Genomic DNA, 22,013 nt, shown 5'->3' on the forward strand with positions numbered 1-22,013 from the left:
TGACATCATCACCCCCCCCCTCACCCCCATCCCCATCATGTCGGGAACGCAGCGGTAACAATTCTTTCCCACAATTTATTCAGTACAATGTACAAAAACGATCCCGCTCCGCTTTTAGTCCTCCTCCTCCTCCTCCTCTTCGTCCTGGTTGATCTGGAAGTAGCGCAGCTCGTAGCTCTCCTTGCTGTTGGCCACCACGCGCAGCCAGTCGCGGAGGTTGTTCTTCTTCAGGTACTTCTTGGTCAGGTATTTCAGGTACCTGCGGGATCACAGCGGCTGGGGCAGCTCACAGCACTACAGCATGGAGCACAGCCTGCCCTGCTGCCTCCCACACACACAGCAAAGGAGCTGCTGCCTCCTGACCCCCCCCATAGGGCTGCCCTCAGCCCCCCGTGCTGGGGGAGGGTCCCAGTGTGCACATACAGGAGGGATGCCCGACACCCCCACCACCACCAAGGCCCAGCTCCCTGCATGCTCTCTGCAGCCCCCAGGATTCACTGAGTGCCACAGAGACACAGCACAGCCTCACAGAGTCACCAGCAGCACCACCATCACACACACACACACCTCTGCAGGCCTCCACTTCCCCCACTTGCTATCTCTACCCACAGCAAACAAAATCAACATTATCAAGGCCAGATAAGGGACAGAAATATCAGGCAAGAGCCAGGCAGACAGCCAGCAGGATGAGGGTAAAGAGGCTGTAATGGAACAGCCTGGATATATAAGGTCATGCCCACACTGACTGCCTGCCACCTCGAAACACCAGCAGGAAGGTTGGAGGTTGAACTAGATGATCATATAGGTCCTTTCCAACCTTATTCTATGATTCTATGAAGCTGAGGGTGTGGTCAGCACAGGAGCACCCAGCTCCCAGTTCCACTCCTGTTGGTTGCTCATCCCACACAGCCATCCTGCTGAGGTTCCTCAGCCTCATCCGTCTTAAAAACCCCTCAGGAACAATCCCTGTATCTAACTGCACGTGGTGCTTAACCAGGTCAGCACCTTGATGCAAAGCATCCCTTTATTACTTCGTGCTTGCTCACACATTCCCATTTTAGAGGTTCAGATCTTGCACCTCTAGCACTAAGAATGCCATCGTCACCAAGCACTGCAGCCCCACCACAACAAAGCACTCCTCATGACACACATCCACAGCGGAGCCTAATTCCATGATAGGCAAAGGACCCACAGCCCTCGTTACCCAAACACTGAGCAACCAACACACAGTGCCCAGTGCTACGGGCCCAGCACAGCCTGCAGCCCTGCCCTGCAGCACCCACCATGCTCTCACCTCTTGGAGAAGGGCACCTCTGAAGTAACAGTGATCTTGCTCTTGCTCCTCTCGATGGTCACCACGCCACCACCCAGGTTTCCAGCCTTCCCGTTCACTTTGATCCGCTCTTGTAAGAACTGCTCCTGTAAGAGGGCACAGACGTTCAGTCAGGGCTGTTGGCAGCTGTTTGTGCTCAGCATTTCAAGGCTTTGCTCGGAACTAAGAGGAGGCAAAACGACCACGTGTCATTGAAGAGCAAAGGGAAGCCTTTCCCTGTGGGCCTGGATCCTCTGAGTTTCCATAGGCTGACAGCACAGCTCACACTGAGCCGTTCACACCTGCAGAGGGAAAACACTAAAGGCCAAGTGCCCACACCATTAAAGTGAGACGACATTTCCTACAATCAGAACAGAGCAAGATGCTTCTCTTGGACTCAATGACCCTTGCAGGTCCAAATGAAGTATTCCCAAAGGCTTCTTCACTACAAACCCACGTCTCAGAGGACACAGCAACAAGCAAAGCCTGACCGAAAGCGCCCATCCAGCAGCAATGGAACGCAGTGCTCTGCTCCATTGCTGCATATGGAATAAAACCTCACAGGGATGGATACTAACGTGGGATACACACACACTTCAGCTGCAGGCTGTTGTGCAGCAATACACCCCCAGCAGCACTCAGCACCGCACACACTGATGCTCTGGGCTGTGCTGCAGCGGTGCTGCCCCAGGAGCACAAAGAACAACGACAAGAGCAGAGGGGCCGCACACAGGAGCCCCAGCACTCACAAAGTTGGCGGCGTCCATGATGCCATCCTCCACCGGGTGCGTGCAGTCCAGCGTGAACTTCAGCACCTGCTTCTTTTTTTTGCCACCCTTCGCTGCGGGTTTTTTCTGCGGGACGGGAAAACAGAGAGAGAACAGAGCCGTGAGGGGACACAGGGAACAGAGCCGTGAGGGGACACAGGGAACAGAGCCGTGAGGGGACACAGGGAACAGAGCCGTGAGGGGACACAGGGAACAGAGCCGTGAGGGGACGGAGGGACAGAGGGACAGAGGGACAGAGGGGCTGAGTGCAGGGGGCGGCTTGGGCAGGGGGGTAACAGGGTCAGAGCGGAGCCCCGCAGCGCCCACAGCCCGCAGCAGCCGCAGGGGGCGGCCCAGGCCCAGCACCACGCGTAGGCCCGAGCTGCGCCAGGCCGGGCCGGGCCGCACAACCAGGAGCAGAACGAGGCGGGTCCGAGCGGCTGAGCGGACAGAGCGGGGAGCAGCGAACAGAACGGAGACAGAACGGGGCGGCCATAGAACCGGGCGGCACGGAGCGCGGTACGGGCACGGGGCGAGCACTCACCACGGGCGCCATGGCGGCTCCAGCGAGGGGCAAAAAGGGAGCGCCGCCCCGCGCGCATGCGCGGAACAGCTCTCGGGCTGCCAGCGCGCATGCGCCGCTCCCCCACACCGCCTGCGCCCACGCCGCCGCCGGGCCGAGAACAGAGAGAGCGGCGGGACGTGCTGTGCGCAGGGAGAACACAACGAGCGCCGGAACATCGATGCGCTCCGCCCGCTGCGCGCAGCACGGCCCCGCCCCGCAGCGTCTCTGCCAGCAACTAGTGCGGCCTGAGCGCGGCCAGGGGAACAGGGGGGGCGGGGCTGGGGGCGGGGTCAGAGAAAGGGGGCGGGGCCAAAATCCCGCTGGCGCGTCACCGCCGGGTGCGGCCACGTGCGGACAGTGCGGCCAGCGGGACCCGCAGTGTGTCCGTGTCCGCGGTAACACGGAGCCGCCGTCACGGAGCGGCGGATGGATGGATGGATGGATGGATGGATGGATGGATGGATGGATGGATGGATGGATGGATGGATGGATGGATGGATGGATGGATGGATGGCACGAGGGACAGCCCGTGATGGGACGCGCTGTCACCGGGGTCACCCCGTCACGGGGACGCGTCTCCACGGGGCTCCATCACCGACACGGGGAGCAGCGTGTCACCGGGAACGTCCTGAAAGGGACACGGCCATGACACCGCCATGACACCCCATGACAGCCCATGACACCCAATGACACCGCCATGACACCGCCATGACACCTCATGACCGCCCGGTGTCCGCCCGGTGTCCCGGTCCATTCGCGGTGCGGTCACCCCACGCCCCCCCCCATCCCTGGCCGTTCTCCCATCGGTGCTGCCCCCCCCTCCCGTCCCCTCCCCCGCACCGTCGCCGCCCCGCGAGGCAGCGGTTAAAAATAGCCGCCAGGTTCCGCCCCGTGTCGCTGGGGCCGGCGCTGGGGCCGTGGCTGCGGATGGCGGGCGGCATCTTCTCCCCGCTCGGGAGCTGCGCGGAGCTGGAGCGGGGCGCCTGGCACCCGCTGCTGTGTCTGCTGTGCCACGGCCCGTTCCAGCAGCCCTGCCTGCTCGACTGCTACCACGCCTTCTGCGCCAGCTGCCTGCGGGGACGAGCCGCCTCCGGCCGCCTGCGCTGCCCCCTGTGCGGGTACGGCCACGCGGGACGCGGCCGCGCGCGGGGACCCGCCCCGTGTCGGCGCTCAACCCGCCCCTTCCCTCAGGCACCCGTCGGTGGTGCGGGGCGGAACGGGGCTGCCCCCCGTGGACCGGCTGCTTCAGTTCCTGGTGGACGGCTCGGCCGAGGGCTCGGAGGACGCGCAATGCGCCAACTGCGACCGGCGCTGCGCCGAGGCGGTGAGGAGCCGGCAAAGGCCGGGACCCCGATGGGGCTCCACCTGCAGAGGGTGGACCGCCGCCTCCACCTCCACCTCCCCGTGTACCGGCAGGACCTGGACACCATGTGCTTCTGCAACACGTGCAGCCAGCCGCTGTGCGCCTCGTGCCGCGAGGAGACGCACCGCGCCAAGGTCTTCGCCCGCCACGAGATCGTGTCGCTGAGCAAACGCACCAAAGCCATCCACAAGAAGTGCCGTGAGTACCAGCCGCAGGCACCGCGCTGTGCCATGCACACCGGGCAGGACGGCCGTGTCCCTTACAGCGCTGCACGAGGAGCCCTACATCATGTTCTCCACCGAGAAGAAGTCCATGCTCTGCATCAACTGCTTCAGGGACATGCAGGGGTAAGTGTCCCCGTACGCGTCCCCACGGCTGCGTGTCCCAGCCGTGCCCTCACTGCCCGCATTGCCATAGGGAAAGCAGAGCGCACTGCATTGACATCGAGACGGCGTATGTGCAGGGCTGTGAGAAGCTGGACCAGGCGGTGCTGGTACGTGAGTGTGGGGTCGGGTGGGTGTGGGGTCACAGTGGTGCCACAACCCCCCGTGCTGCCCCGCAGGCAGTGAAGGAGCTGCAGACATCCACGCGTGAGGCCATCGTCCTCCTCAAGGCCATGATCGAGGAGGTGCGCAACAGCGCCAGCGAGGAGGAGTCGGCCATCAACGCCCTGTTCAGCGGCATGCAGGTGGGGGGCTGTGCCCACGGGGGTCCCAGCTGCCCCGTGCCCCGTAGGTGGTGCTGGCACGGAGCACGGCTGCAGGGTATTGTGTGCCCATGCTGTTGGCAGGAGCAGCTCTCTGACAGGAAGAAAGCCCTCCTGAAAGCTGTGCAGAGGTGAGGGGCTGCGGGGCCTTGGGCACCAGCACAGCTGTTGGGGCACAGTGCCCTCCTGGTGTGCACCCAGTGCCTCACGGCCGGCTCCTGCTGTACACAGCCAGCACGAGGAGAAGGAGAAGGCGTTCAAGGAGCAGCTGGCCCACCTCGCCTCCCTGCTGCCCACCCTGCAGGTAGGGCCGGGCCGGGTCACCCAGGGCTCAGGGCTGAGGGTCAGACAGAGCCCAGGGAGGTGGCAGCAGTGACAGCGCTGTGCACAGGTCCACCTGGTGATCTGCTCAGCCTTCCTGAGCTCCGCCAACAAAGCCGAGTTCCTGGACCTGGGCTATGTGAGTAGTGCTGGCACTGCACAGCATGTAGTGAAACAGTGCCGGGACCCCCCACAACCCTGAGCCCACCTGAACGCTGCCTTCCAGCAACTGATGGAGCGGCTGCAGAGGATCGTCAAGTTGCCGCATCGCCTGCGGCCAGCCCAGACCAGCAAGGTAGCGTGGGGTCAACCCCTGCCCACCGCCCCACGGGCAGCCCCAGCCCCAGCCCCAGCCCCACTGCCCATCTCACCCTGCAGATCAACACCGAGTACCGCGCTGAGTTTGCGCGCTGCCTGGAGCCCCTGCTGGTGCTCACCCCTCGCCGCTCCGTGGTGGGCAGCGCTGGCGGCATCGGGCCTGGCATCACCGGAGCAAACATGTGAGGTGCTGGGGTGGGGTGGGCAGAGGGGGGACATGCACTGTGCCGTGCACTCCCTCCTGTATCGCTGCATCGCCGTGCCAGGCTCACTTCCTTCCCTGCCCTTGAGCCTGTCCTCATGGAGGTGGCCTGGGGACAGCACAGAATGCAGCTGTGCTGATGAACGACAGGCACGGGGGCTTCAAGTGACAGTTCTGGGAACGGGGCGGGCAGTGCTGGCAGCGGACACCGAGCAGCACCGTGCCTGGTCCCCAACCCCAGCGAGGGCCGTACCGTGCTCCAGCCAGCGCCGTGCCAGCTCCTGCTCACCGCACACCCCGCTCTGCCGCGGCCCTGCAGCCTCTTGGCCCACCACTATTTTTATCAGAATTTCAGAGAAGTGCCCGGCCGTTCCTTGCTGGGATATATTTAGGCCCATTGATGTCACAGTGGTGCGGGCCCTGCCAGGCGCTGCCGGCTGCTCGTCCCGCAGAGAGGACAAACAGGCACTGCTGCCCGTGGGCACCACTCCTCGCACCCAGCCGGGCTCTGCGGCATGGGGCAGCTGAGCACCAGGAGAACGGAGCTGCATAGTGGGACCGCAACGCTGCACGGTGGGATCGTGGTATTGCTTGATGGGGAACTGGTGCTGCTTGGTGGGACTGCAGTGCTGCACGGGGCCAGCAGGGAGCTGGGGGAGGTGGTGGCAGCAGTAGGGGAGCAGGACGGGGCAGAGGCAGGCGGGGAGCTCCTGCAGAAATGTGGCTGCACAAAGGCAGCTCCTACCTCCTTTGTGCCAGAGCTGAGCTGCTGGGCAGGGCAGTGAGCACCAGTGTAGGGCTTGCTATAGAAACCTGATTTTGAGGCAGCACAATGTGCTTCTGACCAACCTGGGTACTGAAAGGCACTGGGGGGCTTTGGCAGTATGTATCTCAGGGGATGGACATCTCCAACCCTGGGTGCAGCTCTGGCTGCAGGCAGTGCCAGGTCCCAGGGGCCGCCCTCTGCATCCCACCGCTGTCACCTCCATGCAGGATCCCCGGCGGCCAATGCTCCAAGACACTGATGGTGCCCGGCTGTCCCCCCGCTGGAGATAAGATGTCCAGCAGCTCCATGGTGAGGAAGCCAACGCTGCACCGATACATCAGCACCAAAGTGCTGCTGGCTGAGGGACGTGAGACGCCCTTTGCTGAGCACTGCCGCAACTACGAGAACACCTACCGGGTATGGGGCAGGTGGGGGGCTGGAAGGGGGAGCTCCTGACGCTCGCTGCCTATTGCTGTGCCTCTCCCCCATGCACACAGATGCTGCAGACGGAGATCCAGAGCCTGAAGGACCAGGTGCAGGAGCTGCATCGTGACCTCACCAAGCACCACTCCCTCATCCGCAGCGAGATCATGAGCGAGATCCTGCAGAAGTCGCTGCAGATGGATGTGCAGATTGCAGCCCACTACTCCTCAGTGGAGATGATGCGCAGCGTGTTTGAGGAGGTGCAGGGGCAGGATCCCTTCCTCCCTCCCCCAGTGCTGTGTCCCTGTGCCAGCTGCACCTTTTCCCATTACAGGTCTGGGAGGAGACGTACCAGAGAGTGGCCAACGAGCAGGAGATCTATGAAGGTACAGCTGATGGGCAGAGCCACCCCCGCAGCCATTCAGTGCTGCAGGCACAGACACAGCACTCTCGCCCCCAGCCCAGCTCCACGACCTGCTGCAGCTGCGGCAGGAGAACAGCTGCCTGACCACCATCACCAAGCAGATCGCGCCCTACGTTCGCTCCATCGCCAAGGTGAAGGAGCGGCTGGAGCCCAGGTGAGCAGTGCGGGTGCTTTCAGTGCTGGGGCCCAGCCCTGTTCCCCTTCCCATACCCACCACAGTCCGGCTCGTCCTGCTGCAGGTTGCAGGAGCCCCGGGAGCCCAAGGATGAGCGCACACAGATACTGCTCAGGATTGATGACAGCAGTGAAGCAGCACTAAGGTAGGTGACAGCCACTCAGTGCAGGCACCTCAGTGCACAGGGATGCCTCATTCCAGCCCCTCACGCTGGCAACAGGGAAACTTTGGTGCCATCTGCATCACCCCACACTTCTCTGGACAGTGGGGAGGGAAAGCAAAGCGCTTCCAGGGGGGTCAGGTGCCCTTGTGTGCCCTCCGAGCACAAGGGATCGGAGGGGATTAGAGCTCTGGAAAAGAGCTGCTTAACCCAGCGGGCTCAGCTGCCTGCCCAGCCTGTGCCCCTGCCATAGGGACAGCTCACCCAGTGGCACAGCCAGCAGGGAGCAGGAGCTGGGCACCCCCGGGGACCCATCCCCAAAGGAGGAGCACCGTGGGAGCACACAGAGGAGCGGGACCCTGAGCACAGACCGGGAGGAACCCATAGGCTCGAGCTGAGCACCCAGAGCTGTGCTGCTCCACACTGGCTGTGACCGACTGCGGTGTGCAGTCATGGTCAGGCTGTGTGAGAGCTGCCCTGTATCCAACACACCTGGATTCTACTTACTTTAGTCTTTTTGTTAGCAGAGGTTGTGGTTTTCCTTGTAGTACGTTCAAACTCGTGGCCTTTGCTGTGAGCAGGGTTGGAAAAACAGAGTGAATGTGGCTGAGTTTGTAGTGTGTCACATAGCAAACATCTGGCTTAGGACGACGGAATGAAAATCCCTTTATATTCTCCATCCTGTGTGTCAAAAGTGAAAATAAAAGTGCATAAATGGACTCTGCTCTTTGTTCTGGCCCAGGGCAAAGGGGTTTCCGGGTCCCACTGGTCCAACCCCAATAACCTCCAGGTCCCCCCAATAACCACCAGCCACAAGTTGGCAATTCTTGGTTTGTTTCTTTTTTAATCTCTTTTATAAAAAGTCACAAAAGCGATTCCCATCAGTGCCTTCTTTCCTGAGCTGAATCACAGTACCTTGCCAAGGAATACTGCAAGCCCGAAGCGTGTACTGACAAGCGACTCGTTTCCATTCCAGCAAGGAAGAATGACGTAAAACCCAAGAAAACAGTGAACCTCTTTGGTATATCACAACAGAATAAATTATACCACAAAGCTTGAATAGGAACCATTTCCAAAATGGCAATGTTTAAAATAGCGTTAGCTAGCCAAACTCTTCTTGTTTAGAGAGGATTTCCCTGGGAGGAGCTTCTCCCACCATCACCGACACCCCAGGTTTCCCCCCACCCAAGCACTGCAGCTCTCTGGAAGCCCCCTCCCAACGCTCCAAACCAAAGCCCTGGGATCTCCGGGGACAGAGCTGGCCAGTGAAGGCGCCTGGCAGGGCAGGAAGCAGCACGATTTGGAAGCAGGTCTTGGATGAGCACCGTCTGCATGGACTGAGCAGACACAGCAAGGAGGTTTGGGAAAGAAGCAGCCGGATGGCTCCTGAGCTCACTGAGAGAAACGAGAGCCAGCTCATCCCCCAGCCATGGCATGGAGGTGCCGGCAATGCAAGAGTGCCGGGAGCACAGAGGAGGCTCCATCAGGGGAACCCCAATCTGTGCCATGCTGCCAGCTGACACCCAGATGTGCCACAGAGCGGTGCATCCAACAAGACGAAAGAGAGAGGTGTGCTCCTGCAAGCTGTCCGAGCAGCAGCCAGGGGCTTGCAGGACCAGGCCTCCGGGGATTGAAGCTGTGCTGTCTGGCTTGTAAGGTCAAAGAGCTTTAAAATTGTTATGCCATAAGAACAACGTTCCAGCTGGCACCTTTCCAGCGCAGGGGTGGGAAGGGCAAAACTCATTCTCCAAAAGCATCAGTCCACGTGAGCTTCAGTACAATTCAGCTGTTTCAGGCAGGAGGATCGTTTCTCTTTAAGATTGCTATAGGCTAAGTTATCCAGAAGATCCCTGAATGTGCAACAGAGGACTCTTATCGAGGAGGATGAACGAGCTGCTGATCTCCTAGTGACCTGGAAGGCTGCCCAGCCCTGCAGCCCTCAGCGAGCGGACAGCCGGGAAATGGGAGCAGGCTGCTCGGCGCCAGCACTATGCATAGTTCCTCACCCAGAGCTGGAGGTTTGCTCAACCTGTCCGGTTCCAGCCTGCGTTACAGTTCCACTTTCACTCCTCTAATAAAAGGGAGACCTGACGGCACCTTCCTTTTGTACTCCAGATATTCCTCTCCAAAGAAGTGAATGAGCGTGATCTCCTCCTCTTCTACCCTCTCCCTGAAGAAACGCCAGGATGCTAAAGTGTAGCCGACCATGCAGATGGGATTGCAGAGCAACACCTGCCAACACACAACAGTGGTCACCGACCCATGGGCTCCACCACGGCCCCATCTCCCCAGGAGACCGATGCTGACAGCCCGCGGTTCTGTCACATTCAGGTTTGGGGCAGCATTAACAAACACATTATAAGAGGAAAGGATGGGAGGGTTTTGCATACAGTACCTGTGTTCCAATACTCCAGTAAAACCATCCCACGTAAGACGGGTGCCGGAACCACCCATACACCCCACTTGTCACCAAAGTATGAGTGTCCGATTTCTCATTCTGAACAATATGGTTGAAGTTGGAGCCAGCTGTGAGCATGGCAGCTTTCCTCAGACAATCCCCAAAGATCACCATCAATAACCCTACAGTACTCAGCCAGGTGATCTGCTTCATCTCTGCAAGTGAAGAAGCACGGGTCACTACAGGTTCCAGCAGGGGACTCCACGCTGCGGGCAGGGGGTGCAGGTGGGACCCCAGGGGGGTCAGGCAGGGACATGAAGGCGGGTGGGATTCTGCCCCACCTCAGAGCAAAGCAATGAACAGCACAAGGGATGTGCTCAACACTCTGCAACAAGAAAAGCATCAGCTGCTGCACCCCCACCCCTTAACTGAGCCAATGGCACCGTCTGCAGCACAAAACACGGCTGCTCTGAGACACAGTGTGAAGCAGGACCTGGCTCTGTATAGTGAAGCAAAGCTCAGGCAGAGCAGAGCTCACCCAGTGAGCCTGGAGCTCAGCAGGAGGCAGCCCCAGAGCCAGGGAAGGGCAGCACCGGCCTCCAGCAAAAAGCAAACAGCTTTGGTTTGCAGCCACACGTAACTTAAGCAAGGCCATTTCTATTAGCAGCACAGCTTTATGGGCACGGCCAAAGCAGCATCCAGTGCCAGCAGCAGGTGTCAGGGAGCACAGCTCGGGCCGGGGCTGACCTGGCAGCAGGAGCTTCTCCAGCGTGAACTCCACCCACGAGGACAGTGCGGCCAGGTTGTACTCGAAGCTGTGGTTGAGCAGGAAGGAATCGAGCGAGAGGCTGCGCGGGTTGTTGATGGCCGTCACCAGGTACTCGGAGTAATGGAACAGCGACAGCGAGCACATGTACCTGCGGGCAGGGGGGGGCGCGGCGGGGCCCGGGGGTCGCTCGGATCTCGGCCCCGGAGCCCGGTGTCCCGGTAATACCCCCCCACCCCCCCGTCCCCCCCGCCCTCACCATCCGAAGTGTCTCCACGCGGAGCGGCCGGCGCTCAGCAGCAGCCCGCAGCCGAACGCGAAGCCCAGGAAGGCGGCACGGATGGCGATCTGCAACGAGAGCGAACGGAGCGGTGCCACGGGACCGCGACACGAACCGAACCGAACCGACCCGACCCAACACGAACCGACCCGACCCAGCACGAACCGACCCGAACCGACCCAACACAGCCCGACCCAACACAGCCCGAACCGACCCAACACGAACCGACCCGACCCAGCCCGGCCCGTCTCGCACCTTATAGAGCGGCCTCGGGTAGAGCAGCAGCAGCGCCGCGTTCACGGCGGCCACGTGCAGAGCGAGCGCCAGGCGGCCCCGCAGCCCCGGGGCGGCGAGCAGGGCGGGCGGGGAGCCCAGAGCGAGCGGCAGCGCCGCCACCGACGCGCCCAGCAGGAAGGCGGCCAGACTCGCCCTCGCCTCCCGGCCCAGCCGCCCGCGCCGCCACCGCCACCATCGTCCCGCCGCCTCCGCCGCCGCCATCTTGGCGGCACGCCCCGCCCCGCCCCGCGTCGCCCCGGAAACGGCTGCGCGCGCAGCTCGACGCTCCCGCGGCAGTTCTCGCGAGACGATCTCGGCGATCTCGAGAGAGAGAGGAAATCGCGCGCCTGCGCGGTGCTCTGGGTTCGCCGTCCGGAGCTTCCGGTTCCCGCTGTCGGTCCCGGCGGTGCTGCAGGCCGCAGTCCCGGCGTTAGGCCGCAGCTCCGGGCGGCGCTGTTTTATTGCAAACCGAGAGTCACGAAGGACAAAGGCGATAAAAACGCCCCGCACGGAGCGGCCCGTTACCGGCTCCACGGCGCCCGGCCCCAAACCGACCCCCCCCCCCCGGTCCGTCCGGTCCGTCCCGGCCTACGAGGCGGATCCGATGGAGCCCGACGTGCAGGTGCCGTACCCCGACGATTCGGAGCTCACGAAGCTGCCGGTGCTGCCCGGCCCCGCCCGCCCCGCGCAGCCCCCGCCGGGCACCGGCACCGGGAGACACAGCGCGTCCTCGGGAGCCAACGGCCGGACCGGGACCGACAGGCCCGGGACCGATAGACCCGGCACCGATAGACCCGGTACCGACAGGCCGCGCGTTGGGCCGGGCGGGCGCGGTGCTTCCCGCTGCAGCGCGGCCATGGGCAGCGCGTTCAGCAGCGCCTGGTGCCGCTCGGCCGCGGGCAGCGATGCCGTAGAGGCCGAGCGCCCCGCGCCGCCCGCCGCCCCCCGCTGTGCGCCGAACGGGAGCAGTTCAACCGGGTGAAGGTCCCGGGCCGGGCGCGGCGGGACGGCCAGGCTGTCTGCGGAACGGCGGCGGGAGGAGCAGCGGAGCCGCTCGGCGGGGTGCGGGCCGAGGCCGTGGCGGGGCGGGTCGCGATGCGCTGCCAGGAGCCGGGCCAGCCCCGCCGCGTCTCCGCCCGGCCCCCAGCGCTGCAGGTACGCGGCGATGTGGCCGCCGTTCCACAGCTCCGCCTCGTCGTGGGAGAAGCGCCGCAGCGGGGGAACCTGTGGGGAAGCTGTGTGAGCAATGGGGGCCGCGGCTTCATGGCCCGGCACCCAGCACCCACCCTCACCTGCAGGTACTGCGTGCGGTCCCCTGGCTCCGTCCTGGCGGGGCTCACTGGGGGCAGGCCCTGCTCCAGCATTGAGAAGTCACGCGTGGCAATAGGGTCCAGCACCAACACCTCGGCCGCGCAGCCGTACTCGTAGGGGCGGTCGTACACCAGCTCTCCCGCCACGGCCACCGCGCCCTCCAGGCTGCTCTCTGACAGGAATGGGTGCGCTGTCATTTTGGGCACACCCTGCCCTCAGTGCATCCCCCCCTGCCACACACCCCACCTTCGTCCTCGTCGTCGTTGGCCAGCACGGAGCGGCACTTCTCACAGACGGCACGTGGGTTGGCACGGTAGCGGTCGCAGGCCCAGAGGAAGAGGGGCAGGAGCAGGGACTGCGCCAGCGAGCACCACAGGAGGCACAGCACCATCCACTGGGAGGAGGTGTCCGAGCGCAGGCTGGCAGCGCTCACCACCTGTAGCATTGGCCCATCACCAGCAGCCCCACACGCCCGCACCCCTTCCCAGTTGCACTCACCAGTACTGGGAAGCCCATCAGGCTGTCATAGACGAGGACGATGATGGTGATCAGATAGGTGATCTGCAGGGAGGTCTTGATGGACTCGGATCCATCAATGGAGGAGCGCCGCTTGCCCTGGGCATCCTCCACCACGATGGTGGGCACGTGGAAGCGGCTGCTGCTGGCGTTGGGGCCACGCCGACCAGAGACAGTGTGGAAGAGAGCGATGCCAATGCAGACAGCACCGACAGCCATACTGCCCCCAATGAGGAGCAGGAAGCAGACGCCGAAGCCCAGGCCAATCTCTGTCACTACGAAGCGGCAGTCCCTGGCGTAGAAGCGCTCGGTGGTGTCGTGCCACCCCACTGCTGGTAGAGTGGAGAGGATGAAGGAGACCATCCAGATGCCCATCACAGTGTGAACAGCTTGCTTCCGTGTGTTGCTCAGCCTGGGGAGAGGGGCAGAGCCCCCAGAGTGCTCAGCACTGTGGGGTCTGTATGCCAGCGCTTGCTGCCCTCTCCCTGGGCTCCAGCAGCAGCACTGAATGACACCCAGAGATGGGACACAGGGCAGACTGGGCTGTGGTACCTGTAGTTGACGGGCCAGCGGACCATCCACATGCGGTGGTAGGAAAGGGAGGTGACAGAGAAGCAGGTGACCAGCGTCAGGGTGTAGAAGGTAGAGACAAAGACTTTGCAGAGCCCCTCGTTCCACTCGTAGCCCGAGTGCCACTGCCGGAGCTGCACCACCGCGTACGTGGTGATGGGGATGGCGGTGTTGAGGATGTGGGTGCCAGCCAAGGAGCACAGCAGGAACTCCAGCGGCTTCCACTTCTTCTGCTTGGCACTGATGCTGAGGATGCCCCAGGCGTTGGCGAGCAGTGAGACGCCGGCACACGCCAGCCAAGCTACCGCATTGCCAGGCAGCTGCTGCTCATCGTGCATGGTGGAGGGACGGGGCACCATCAGTGGGGCGCTGCGGGGCTGCGGCCGGAGGCATCCTAGGACACGCTGTGCTCCATTGGGGCGGGCAGTGCTGGGGGCTGCCAAGCCCAACACCTGCAAGTGAGTGAGGCCGTCAGCAGCACCACAGGCACCTCGGTGCCAGCACAGCCCGGCAGGCTTTTCCCCACCAAGGAGATGCCTGAGCTCACGGTGCCCGCCAGCGCTGCAGCCTCAGCTATAATTAGACTCCTTGTGTTGGAGCGGTGAGCAGGCACTGCTGGCACAACCGCCTCACCCCGGGCACGGCAGCTGCCCATGTCCCCACACTGTGATGTGCAGCACAGTGCTCAGGGACCCCCACACGGGGCACAGCTCAGCACCCAGAGCTGCCCACACGGCTGCCAAAAGTCAGGAGCTATTCTGGGCTTCCCATTAGGAGATTTTCTCTCTTAAAAATAACTATAGGAAAAGCAGCCTCCGGAGCCCGCTGTGCCGCCAAGGGAAGCCCCGGGAAGTTCCCTGACACCCCACATTCTCGGTACCGGCCGCGTGGGTCGTGCAGGGGCTGCTCCTCGACGCGTGACAGTCCCCGCACGGGGGCACCACTCGTCTGTCCCCGGGGGGCTGAGCGACGCGCTGAACAAAAAGAAGGAACAAAAAAAATAAAAAGAAAAGGGGAAAAGCATCCGCTCTTATGTAACCGCGTCCCCCCGCGCGCGTCTCCCGGGGGGGTTTCGGGGCGCGGGTGACACCGCCTCGAATCGAACCGGTGCCCCCCGGCCCGGCGGGTCGCTGCTCGGACCGGCAGTGGACGCTCCGTCCTCCGCGGATGCTCCGGCTCCAGCAGCCCCGCACACCCCCCGCAGCCCGGCCGCCCCTCCCGCTCCCCGCTGCGTCCCGGTACCCCTCGCACGGCTCGAGCCCCCCGGAACGGACGCGGGCGGCCCGGAGCAGGGAGGCGTCGTCGGGCGCAGCTCCGCTGCCTCCTCGCGGGCCGCCCGGAGGGGTCGCCCGGCCCCAGCGCCGCTCCCCCCCGCGGCCGCCGCCCCCCGCCCACCCTCGGCGCCGCCGCCCCCCGCCCGGCACCGGAGCCCCGCGCTCCTCAGCCGCCCGACGGCGGATGCGCCCTGCGGGCAGCGGGACGCCGCGGGTGCCGGGCTCGGTGCCGGTGCCGCCCCGCCCGTACCTGCCGCTGAGGGCGCAGCGCAGCCCGGTGCCGTGCCCCGACGCGGGGCTGCTGCCCGCACCGAGCCGAGCGCCCAGCCGGGGCCGCGGCGGGCGGGAGAAGCACGGCGCATGGCGCATGCCTCGGCACCGCCCGCCGCGCAGCACGGGCACGGACCCCGGCCCGGCCCCCGCCCCCCGAGCAGCCCCGGCAGAGGCCGCCCGAGTCCCGGTGGGAGCCGCGGCTCCTCCGCTTCGCTGCCCGGGGCGGGACAGGGACCGCCGAGCCCCCTCCCCTGACCCAGCTCCCCCCGCTGCGCACCGTGACCCGGGTCCATCCGCGGGGCTCCGGCCCCTCCCGTGAGGACCGGGGGGTTCCGACCCCCCCCGGGGGAGTGTCCTGGTCCCGGAGCACGGCCCTCGGAACGAGCTGCTGACCGGCACCGCCGCTCCAGAACAACAAAAGTGACACCCGCTTTATTTCAGTCAAAGATGACAGACTTTATTTATGTCACAGTATTCCTTAAATAACTGGAATGCGCACAGAGAAACTACCTAGAGATTTCAATGGAACGGGCTGAGACATTCAATACAATACTTGGTCGCGTTTAGAGCTGCGAGTATCATAAATAAGCTTTGGTGTACGTTTGTAGGACATACAGCATCACAAAGACTCGAGGCCTCGTGCGTCCCTCCTGCTGCCACGTGCGCCCGCATCGCTCCGGCACGGGCGGATTAAAGCAGCAACCGGGGCTCAGAACCACCGAGGGATGCGGGATGAGCCACCCGAACCACGGGCTGGGAGGCGGCACCAGACCCGCACACGAGCCCCGCTCCGGCGGCACGGCCGCAACACGAGGCCCCGCACACGCAACACAACACGAATGGGGACGGGGAGGTCGGGCTGAGCGGCGCGGGGCCGTCAGTGCTGGGCAGCCTGATGCATCATCTGCGCCTGCTGCATCTGCGCCTGCCGCTTGGCTTTGGTCTGCAGGTACCGGCCCTTCCCCTCCTCGAAGCGCCTCTTCTCCTCCTCGCTCTCCGTCTGGCGGAACCAGAAGAAAGCAGTGCCACGAGCATTAGCTTAATGAGGAGCCGGACGGGCACATCTGACGCGTGGGCAAATTGACACGGGCTGTTGGATCGATGCACGCAGCTCCTTCCCAGCTGTCGGGCTCAGCATCGCCCACAGCAGCGTCTGGAGGCTGGGCTGCATCCTCCCGCTCTGAGCTCCAGCGGGCACACACCCCCCACAGCCCCGATGTGCCCCTCTATGAAGCCCTGCTCCACGCCGGAGGGCCCCGCACAGCCCCCACCCCACAGCACAGAAGCCCTGAGGGTCCGCGGGCAGCAGAGAGCAAAAAGAAATGCCATCGCTGCACACAGCACGGCTCCCTCTGAGAGCTCGTTAAAGATGCATTACTCTGAGCTCCATCGGGACCACGGAGATTAATAATTAAATTACTGCTAGCAGGAAGATGCAACTGCGACTGCCCTCATGGGCTGCTTGGGCGGGCGGTGCAATCACAGCTGAGAGCTGCGCTCACCTCGATGCCAGCTCCATGCAGGAGTGACCCCAGCATGGCAGCACTGCATGGCTGTGGGCTGCCCTGCTCCAGCATCCCTCCAGGAGGGATGAGCAGCACCCGCAGCTCATGCTTAGGCTGCAGTACAATGTGCACCAGGAGCACCATGACAGCACCAGCAGGAGGGATCTGCAGCAGCAGGCTAACAGCGAGCAGTGCATTTCATCCCAGCAACATGCATTCCCCAAGCTTTACAGCTGGAGATGGGAAAGCACCAGGCAGGGGATGGATGCTGCTGGGGCAGCACTGCACCTCCTGCTGTGGGAGCTGAGGTGGGATGCAGCTGGGATGGCTGGTTTTCAATTAGCCAACGAAATACTCTGAAAACAGGAGGAGCCACACAGCACAGCGCATTCATCAAGGAGCAGCTCCCCACCGGCAGCACCGCGCCAGCACCGGGGGAAGCAGTGGAGCGTGGAGCCCAGCGCCAGGTTTTCCTCCATCATCAGAAGGGAAAACCCATCTCTGAGCTGGCAGTTTTCAGCCAGGAGGAATTACAAGAACACACCCTGCAGCCTGGCTTGGAGAGGCTTGCTCAAGCCTATGTTTTTCTACTGAATAATTCAAGGAAGAGGTTTTATTGGACAACGAAGCCCTGAGGGCATCACATGAAAAGCCCAAATATGGAAAATATTTGGTGTTTAATAAACAAGCGGCCTGAAAGCTCCCATGCTTGCAGCAGAGCAGAGCGATAGCACTGAGCTGTGAGAAAGCAGCAAAGCCCCCAGCACCATCCCTGTGAGCTTACCAGCAGCTGGGGCACCGGCAGCGGCTTCCCCTCCTTGCTGAGCGACACGTAGGTGAAGAAGGCGCTGACGGCTCGGTACCGCTCCTGCGGCTCATCCACAAACGGGTCGGCGTCCACAAACACTTCGATCTCCATGGACTTATTGCTCGTGAAGGTCATGCGCCCCGAGATGGTGATGACGCTGCCTGCAGGGTGCAGAGCACCATACCACAGCACGGCCCTCGTGTGCATGCGACACCCAGTGCCATCGCCCAGGCATCGGATGCCCCCCGCCCTGCTTGCTGCTTTGCCAACCCAAGGTGCAGAGCTGCCCCAGCCGTGCCCACCCCTCACCTTTCTTGATCTTCTCATGGAAGTTGATGGCGTCCACGGAGGCGGTGACGATGTTGGTTTTGCAGTGACGGGCGGCCACGATCCCAGCGACCTCATCCATCAGCTTCATGGTGACCCCTGCGGGGGGAGGAGAGAGGCTGCAGCCCAGCTCAAACCCTGAGCTTCCAGAGCCTAAACACTATGGAGCTCAAAGGTCGCCTCCTGAAAACAGCACCCACAAAGCAGCACATTGCACGCCCCTATTGCTGCTGCAGTGGGGGATCACCCCCCGCCCATCCCTGCAGAGCTGCCGGCCCAGAGGAAATCACTCCAACACAAATTACAGTCATTTCACACGCAGTATTTATAATCCAGGATTTGCAATTTAAAAGACAGCACCAAGATTGTAGGATTTACTGTTTGACTGTGTCAGTTTCCTGGGCTACAGGGGAAAAAATCCCTGTCTGGCTCCGAACATCTCCAAACATCTGGTGCTGCGGATCCTTCCAAGTGCAATATTTAACTGCCTGTGGATCTCAAAGCAGTGACAGCACATTGACTGTCTTTGAAGGATCTATTCTTAACAGCATTTCTTCTCGCACATCCATAACAAACCCTTCTCAAGGCGGGGTGCTGCCTGGCACACAGCAGCCATGTGCCACACCGGGTGCCTGAGCCTCACTGCACTGACCTGGATGGCAGCAGCACCGCCTGGGAATGCAGAGCTGCCATGGCAACTGCCCGTTTTTATTACTGCCAGGACGGTGCCAGACCCCCAGGGAGGAGCGGTGCTGCCCGGCGCTCCCCAGGCCATGTCACTGCTGGTTAAGTCACCGCCGTCTATGTGCTTCCTTTCCTTGCTAAGGAGCAGGACAGGAGCTTTGTGCAGCCCCAGCGCTGCATCTTCACACAGTGGGATGTTTCCCACATCCTGTGACTCTCCCTGCTGCTATTCTTACCCCATCTGCCACCTGGTGCTAATTAGACCTCACACTCCCTAATTAGACCTTGAAGTTTGGTGGCATCTCAGCTCTGCTCTTCAGAATTGAACCTCAGAGCTCTCACCCTGCTCTGCAGATCATCGTCCCGCTGCCCTGCCCGGATACAGCAGCATCTGTTACCGCTGCGCTCACAGCTCGGCTGGCTGCGCTTTGTAGGTAGATGAGAAAATTGCACGGCTCAATTATCCTCACCCTATCAGCCCATTTGCTGGCTCCGGGCTCCCAGGGGCTCATTCCGGCTCTCTGTGAGCAGATTACCGCGCACGGGGCCATTAGGCAGCGCTCAGGGACTGCGAGCGCCACGCAGGAGAAATGAACTAAATGGTGCATCATAATTGTCACCAAACACGGGCTGCAGACACCAGCTGCAAAGTGCCCACGTGCCAAAAGAGCTTTTCTTCCCCTCCACCAAAGCTGAATCCCACCCTGTACCCAGGGACTCACCCGGTGCCAAGCCCCACACGGAGCCGTGCTGCTAACTCACCTCCATGCACAAAGCCCAGCAGCGTGCAGTCCGACGGGCCCACCAGGTGGATCAGGCTGGACTGGCTGTAACCCACCGTGTGCGGCTCTGCTCATGGGGAGACACAGCAGGGTCAGCACAGCCTGGCATTGCACCCCACAGCCTATGGGTGATGCTGCCCTGCGCTATGCAAACAGCGGTGCTTCCATGTCGGGACCCCCCAGCCATGCACACACTGCTGTCCACTGACATGCGAGTGCCATTAAACCTAAGTGACATGAATTGTGGACAGAAAACTGGTCCCAACGCCTCACACACAACCTCAAAGGCAGCGCCCACTGCGCGCCGTGCACAGCCTTACCTTTCATCTGCCTATCTGTGAGCATGAGGAGCAAGGGAGAAAAGGCATTTAAGCAACCTGCATTATTCATTACTGCCAAGGTGACCCAGTTCCATCCCTGCACATCCATTTGCAGCCCGGGCTGCACTCTGGGATCATCTGGCCATGCTGGAGCTGCGAGCACCTGCATGCCCCACACCTGGCCCCACAGCTCCGAGCACACAGCAGCACGGCAGCACTGCTTGCAGGCAGTGAGCTGCAGAAACCCGGCTCTGTACCCCAGCTCAGCCCCCTGGACCCTGAGCCCACAGTCACCATTTGCTCTGGGCAGCAGTCGCTGACAGCAGCCTCATTACCTGGGTTGATCACTGGGAGGATCACGTCGCCATTCCTCTGCTTGGTCTCCAGCCTGTCCAGCTTCTGCTCCTCGTAGCGTTTCCTGCCCTCATCCTCCTGCTCCTTGTGCATGTACTGCAGCGAGAGGCACACGGCATTGCACTCCCACTGTGCCAGCAGGGACCCCCAGCTGTCCCCATTGCATCCAGGGCTACCATAACCCTACCTGGATGGGGGGCACCTCCACCACCTTGTTCACATTCTTCAGGGACAGCGGCACGTACCACAGCGTCGCTTTGTTCGTCACCTTCTTTGCCCCTGGAAGAGGGAGGGCAGCGTGAGCAAGGCAGGGAGCAGAGCAGCCATGAGGCTGTGATGGTGTTTGGGAGGCAGCACACTCCAAAGGCATCCTGACAAGCCCAGCTGATTACCATGGCAACTGCAGGGAAGGGCTTTTGTCAGGACAAAGCTGGAAACGTGTGTTAAATGATCCCATCTTTCACCAAAAGCAGCAGCCACACCACACAGCTGTGCCCACCTTCCCCCCCTGCCCAGCCCACCCTGGTGCTGCAAGGGGTGAATGAAGCCCAGGTATCACCACGTGCCCCCTGCTCACAGCTCTCATTTCCCCAGAGCTCTGAGCACTTGGAGGCACTCTGAGCTCCTGCCTGGCACCGAAAGCTCTGCATGTCACCAGGCAGTGCCCTGCGTGCCATAGCACAGCATGCTGGGACTCAGCAGCAGGGATGCAGGCAGTGAATGCAGCCCTCTAGTGTCCTGGCTGCCATCCTGGCACACAGCAGCAGCGCCCTGCCCGCATGGGGAGCATTTACCTGTCAAGATATTCTCAGACATGACGTTGACCTGCACTTCCACGGAGTGCTTGGAGGTGTAGGTGATCTCGGCGCTGACGTTGGCCACCTCCCCGATGCACATGGGTGACAGGAAGTCCGTCCGCTCCACGCGTGCCAACGCAGCCACACAGGGCTCCTGGGGGCACAGCACCGCGAGGTCAGGGAGCACCCAGCACCGGGAGCTTCGTGACAGGGAGGAAGAGGAGGGTACGGAGCCACCAGGGCCCGGGGAGCCCTGAGAGCCGATGCTCAGCACCCGCTGTGCCCATAGAGATGGAGGGGGGGATCCTCCCTTATGCAGGAAGCAAAAAGCTTTCCGGCAGCATGAACTTAGTGCACAGCACAGCAGGGCAGGGCAGGGAGCGGCTCCTCCACCAGCTGCTCCCACCGCTGGTCCTGCTGGAGGCCCCGCTCCCTGCCCTGCCCGCAGCTCCCGAACCGGAGCAGCGCTGCAAAGCGGGGCCGCCCCGCAGCACCGAACGGAGCAAGGCAGCTCCCCCCGTCCCCGCTCACCCCCTGCCCGGAGTTGCAGTGCCGGGTGCTGATGATGGCTCCCGCCTCCTCGATCATTTTCAGCACGGTGCCGCCGTGCACGTTGCCCGCGATGTTGGCGTCGTCGGGTCTCATGATCCTGCAGAGGCAGCGCTCAGCCGCGGGGGGGTCCCCCGCCATGCTGTGCCGTACCGTGCCGTACCGCGCCGTACCGCGCTGTACCGTACCGTGCTGTACCGTACCGTGCTGTACCGTACCGCGCCGTGCCGTACCGTACCGGATGCCCGGAGACGTCAGCACGTGGTGAGCGCTTCCTGCCCATCGCCGTGGTAACCGCCCGGTACCCGCCGCTCTCGGGCCGCCCCCGCCCCGCTCCCATCCCGGCACGCCCCGACACCGACCCGCCCCGCTCCCATCCCGGCCGCATCGCTCCGCCCCGCGGCGCTGCCCGAGGGCGGCTCAAGGACACCGGCACCGGGCGGGCGGCGGCACCGGACCCCGGCGGGGCGGGGAGGGGCGGCGTTACCTGGAGACCTGGATGGTGGCCGGGCCCGGACCCGCCGCGCCCCGCTCCGACATGGCGGCACCGGCGCCCGCCAACAACGGCGCTGCGGAACCGAACCGGGAAGCGCCGCCCCGCCCCGGGCGTGCGCAGGGGGAGGAGCCGCCGCTGTGACCGAGGGAACCGCCAGGGGGCGCCAGGGAGCGGCGTCGTGCGGCGGAACGGACGGAGGGGAGACACACGGAGCTCCGCAACGAG

The 22,013-nt window shown here is 62.9% G+C and overlaps 6 protein-coding genes across 20 annotated transcripts; 2 read left to right on the forward strand and 4 right to left on the reverse strand.

Moving 5' to 3' along the window:
- Positions 1-55: 55 nt before the first annotated feature.
- Positions 56-2,662, reverse strand: RPL22 (ribosomal protein L22). Its single transcript, XM_015882617.2, has 4 exons — positions 2,624-2,662; positions 2,062-2,166; positions 1,295-1,419; positions 56-259 (listed from the first exon to the last, which is right to left on the reverse strand). The coding sequence occupies exons 1-4, from the start codon at positions 2,633-2,635 to the stop codon at positions 115-117; spliced, it is 387 nt and encodes a 128-aa protein (XP_015738103.1). The 5' UTR covers positions 2,636-2,662; the 3' UTR covers positions 56-114.
- Positions 2,663-3,371: 709 nt separating this feature from the next.
- On the forward strand, positions 3,372-8,221 carry RNF207 (ring finger protein 207). 3 transcript variants are annotated; one of them, XM_015882552.3, is made up of 17 exons: positions 3,375-3,762; positions 3,836-3,968; positions 4,061-4,205; positions 4,273-4,354; positions 4,425-4,500; positions 4,570-4,695; positions 4,804-4,844; positions 4,945-5,017; positions 5,105-5,173; positions 5,261-5,329; positions 5,413-5,534; positions 6,548-6,737; positions 6,818-7,003; positions 7,078-7,129; positions 7,204-7,321; positions 7,407-7,487; positions 7,756-8,221. In XM_015882552.3, the coding sequence occupies exons 1-17, from the start codon at positions 3,572-3,574 to the stop codon at positions 7,898-7,900; spliced, it is 1,899 nt and encodes a 632-aa protein (XP_015738038.2). In that variant the 5' UTR covers positions 3,375-3,571; the 3' UTR covers positions 7,901-8,221. The 3 variants fall into 3 exon arrangements, with proteins under 3 accessions (XP_085365383.1, XP_015738038.2, XP_015738037.2); XM_015882551.3 differs by having other exon boundaries at positions 3,377-3,762; positions 4,798-4,844; XM_085509257.1 differs by having other exon boundaries at positions 3,372-3,762; positions 4,425-4,695; positions 4,798-4,844.
- Positions 8,222-8,326: 105 nt separating this feature from the next.
- On the reverse strand, positions 8,327-11,484 carry ICMT (isoprenylcysteine carboxyl methyltransferase). The gene is made up of 5 exons (XM_015882597.2): positions 11,202-11,484; positions 10,926-11,014; positions 10,648-10,817; positions 9,898-10,115; positions 8,327-9,734 (listed from the first exon to the last, which is right to left on the reverse strand). The coding sequence occupies exons 1-5, from the start codon at positions 11,442-11,444 to the stop codon at positions 9,552-9,554; spliced, it is 903 nt and encodes a 300-aa protein (XP_015738083.1). The 5' UTR covers positions 11,445-11,484; the 3' UTR covers positions 8,327-9,551.
- A 93-nt stretch (positions 11,485-11,577) lies between these two features.
- GPR153 (G protein-coupled receptor 153) lies at positions 11,578-15,293 on the reverse strand. Of its 6 annotated transcripts, XM_085509258.1 has the most exons (8): positions 15,144-15,290; positions 14,500-14,593; positions 13,602-14,071; positions 13,032-13,461; positions 12,780-12,969; positions 12,515-12,705; positions 12,015-12,446; positions 11,578-11,984 (listed from the first exon to the last, which is right to left on the reverse strand). In XM_085509258.1, exons 1-8 carry the CDS (start codon positions 15,260-15,262, stop codon positions 11,811-11,813), a joined length of 2,100 nt encoding a protein of 699 aa, XP_085365384.1. In that variant the 5' UTR covers positions 15,263-15,290; the 3' UTR covers positions 11,578-11,810. The 6 variants fall into 6 exon arrangements, with proteins under 6 accessions (XP_085365384.1, XP_085365385.1, XP_015738042.2 ...); XM_085509259.1 differs by having other exon boundaries at positions 11,578-12,446; positions 12,780-12,927; positions 15,144-15,291; XM_015882556.3 differs by having other exon boundaries at positions 11,578-12,446.
- LOC146759905 (uncharacterized) lies at positions 14,591-15,137 on the forward strand (the record flags this gene model as incomplete). Its single annotated transcript, XM_085509329.1, has 1 exon — positions 14,591-15,137. A coding segment is annotated over exon 1 (351 nt), but the record flags the coding sequence as incomplete, so codon positions are not given.
- Positions 15,294-15,597: 304 nt separating the features above from the next.
- On the reverse strand, positions 15,598-21,896 carry ACOT7 (acyl-CoA thioesterase 7). Of its 8 annotated transcripts, none has more exons than XM_015882583.3 (10): positions 21,780-21,896; positions 21,275-21,392; positions 20,741-20,897; positions 20,134-20,225; positions 19,928-20,042; positions 19,593-19,607; positions 19,253-19,339; positions 17,789-17,905; positions 17,456-17,640; positions 15,598-16,166 (listed from the first exon to the last, which is right to left on the reverse strand). In XM_015882583.3, the coding sequence occupies exons 1-10, from the start codon at positions 21,830-21,832 to the stop codon at positions 16,044-16,046; spliced, it is 1,062 nt and encodes a 353-aa protein (XP_015738069.2). In that variant the 5' UTR covers positions 21,833-21,896; the 3' UTR covers positions 15,598-16,043. The 8 variants fall into 8 exon arrangements, with proteins under 8 accessions (XP_015738069.2, XP_015738071.2, XP_015738070.2 ...); XM_015882585.3 differs by lacking the exon at positions 21,780-21,896 and adding an exon at positions 21,531-21,739; XM_015882584.3 differs by lacking the exon at positions 19,593-19,607.
- Between the last annotated feature and the right edge of the window lie 117 nt (positions 21,897-22,013).

Source organism: Coturnix japonica, chromosome 9 (genome assembly GCF_054131305.1).
Source record: "Coturnix japonica strain WE chromosome 9, WE-NBRP24, whole genome shotgun sequence".
Classification (NCBI taxonomy): Eukaryota; Metazoa; Chordata; class Aves; order Galliformes; family Phasianidae; genus Coturnix; species Coturnix japonica.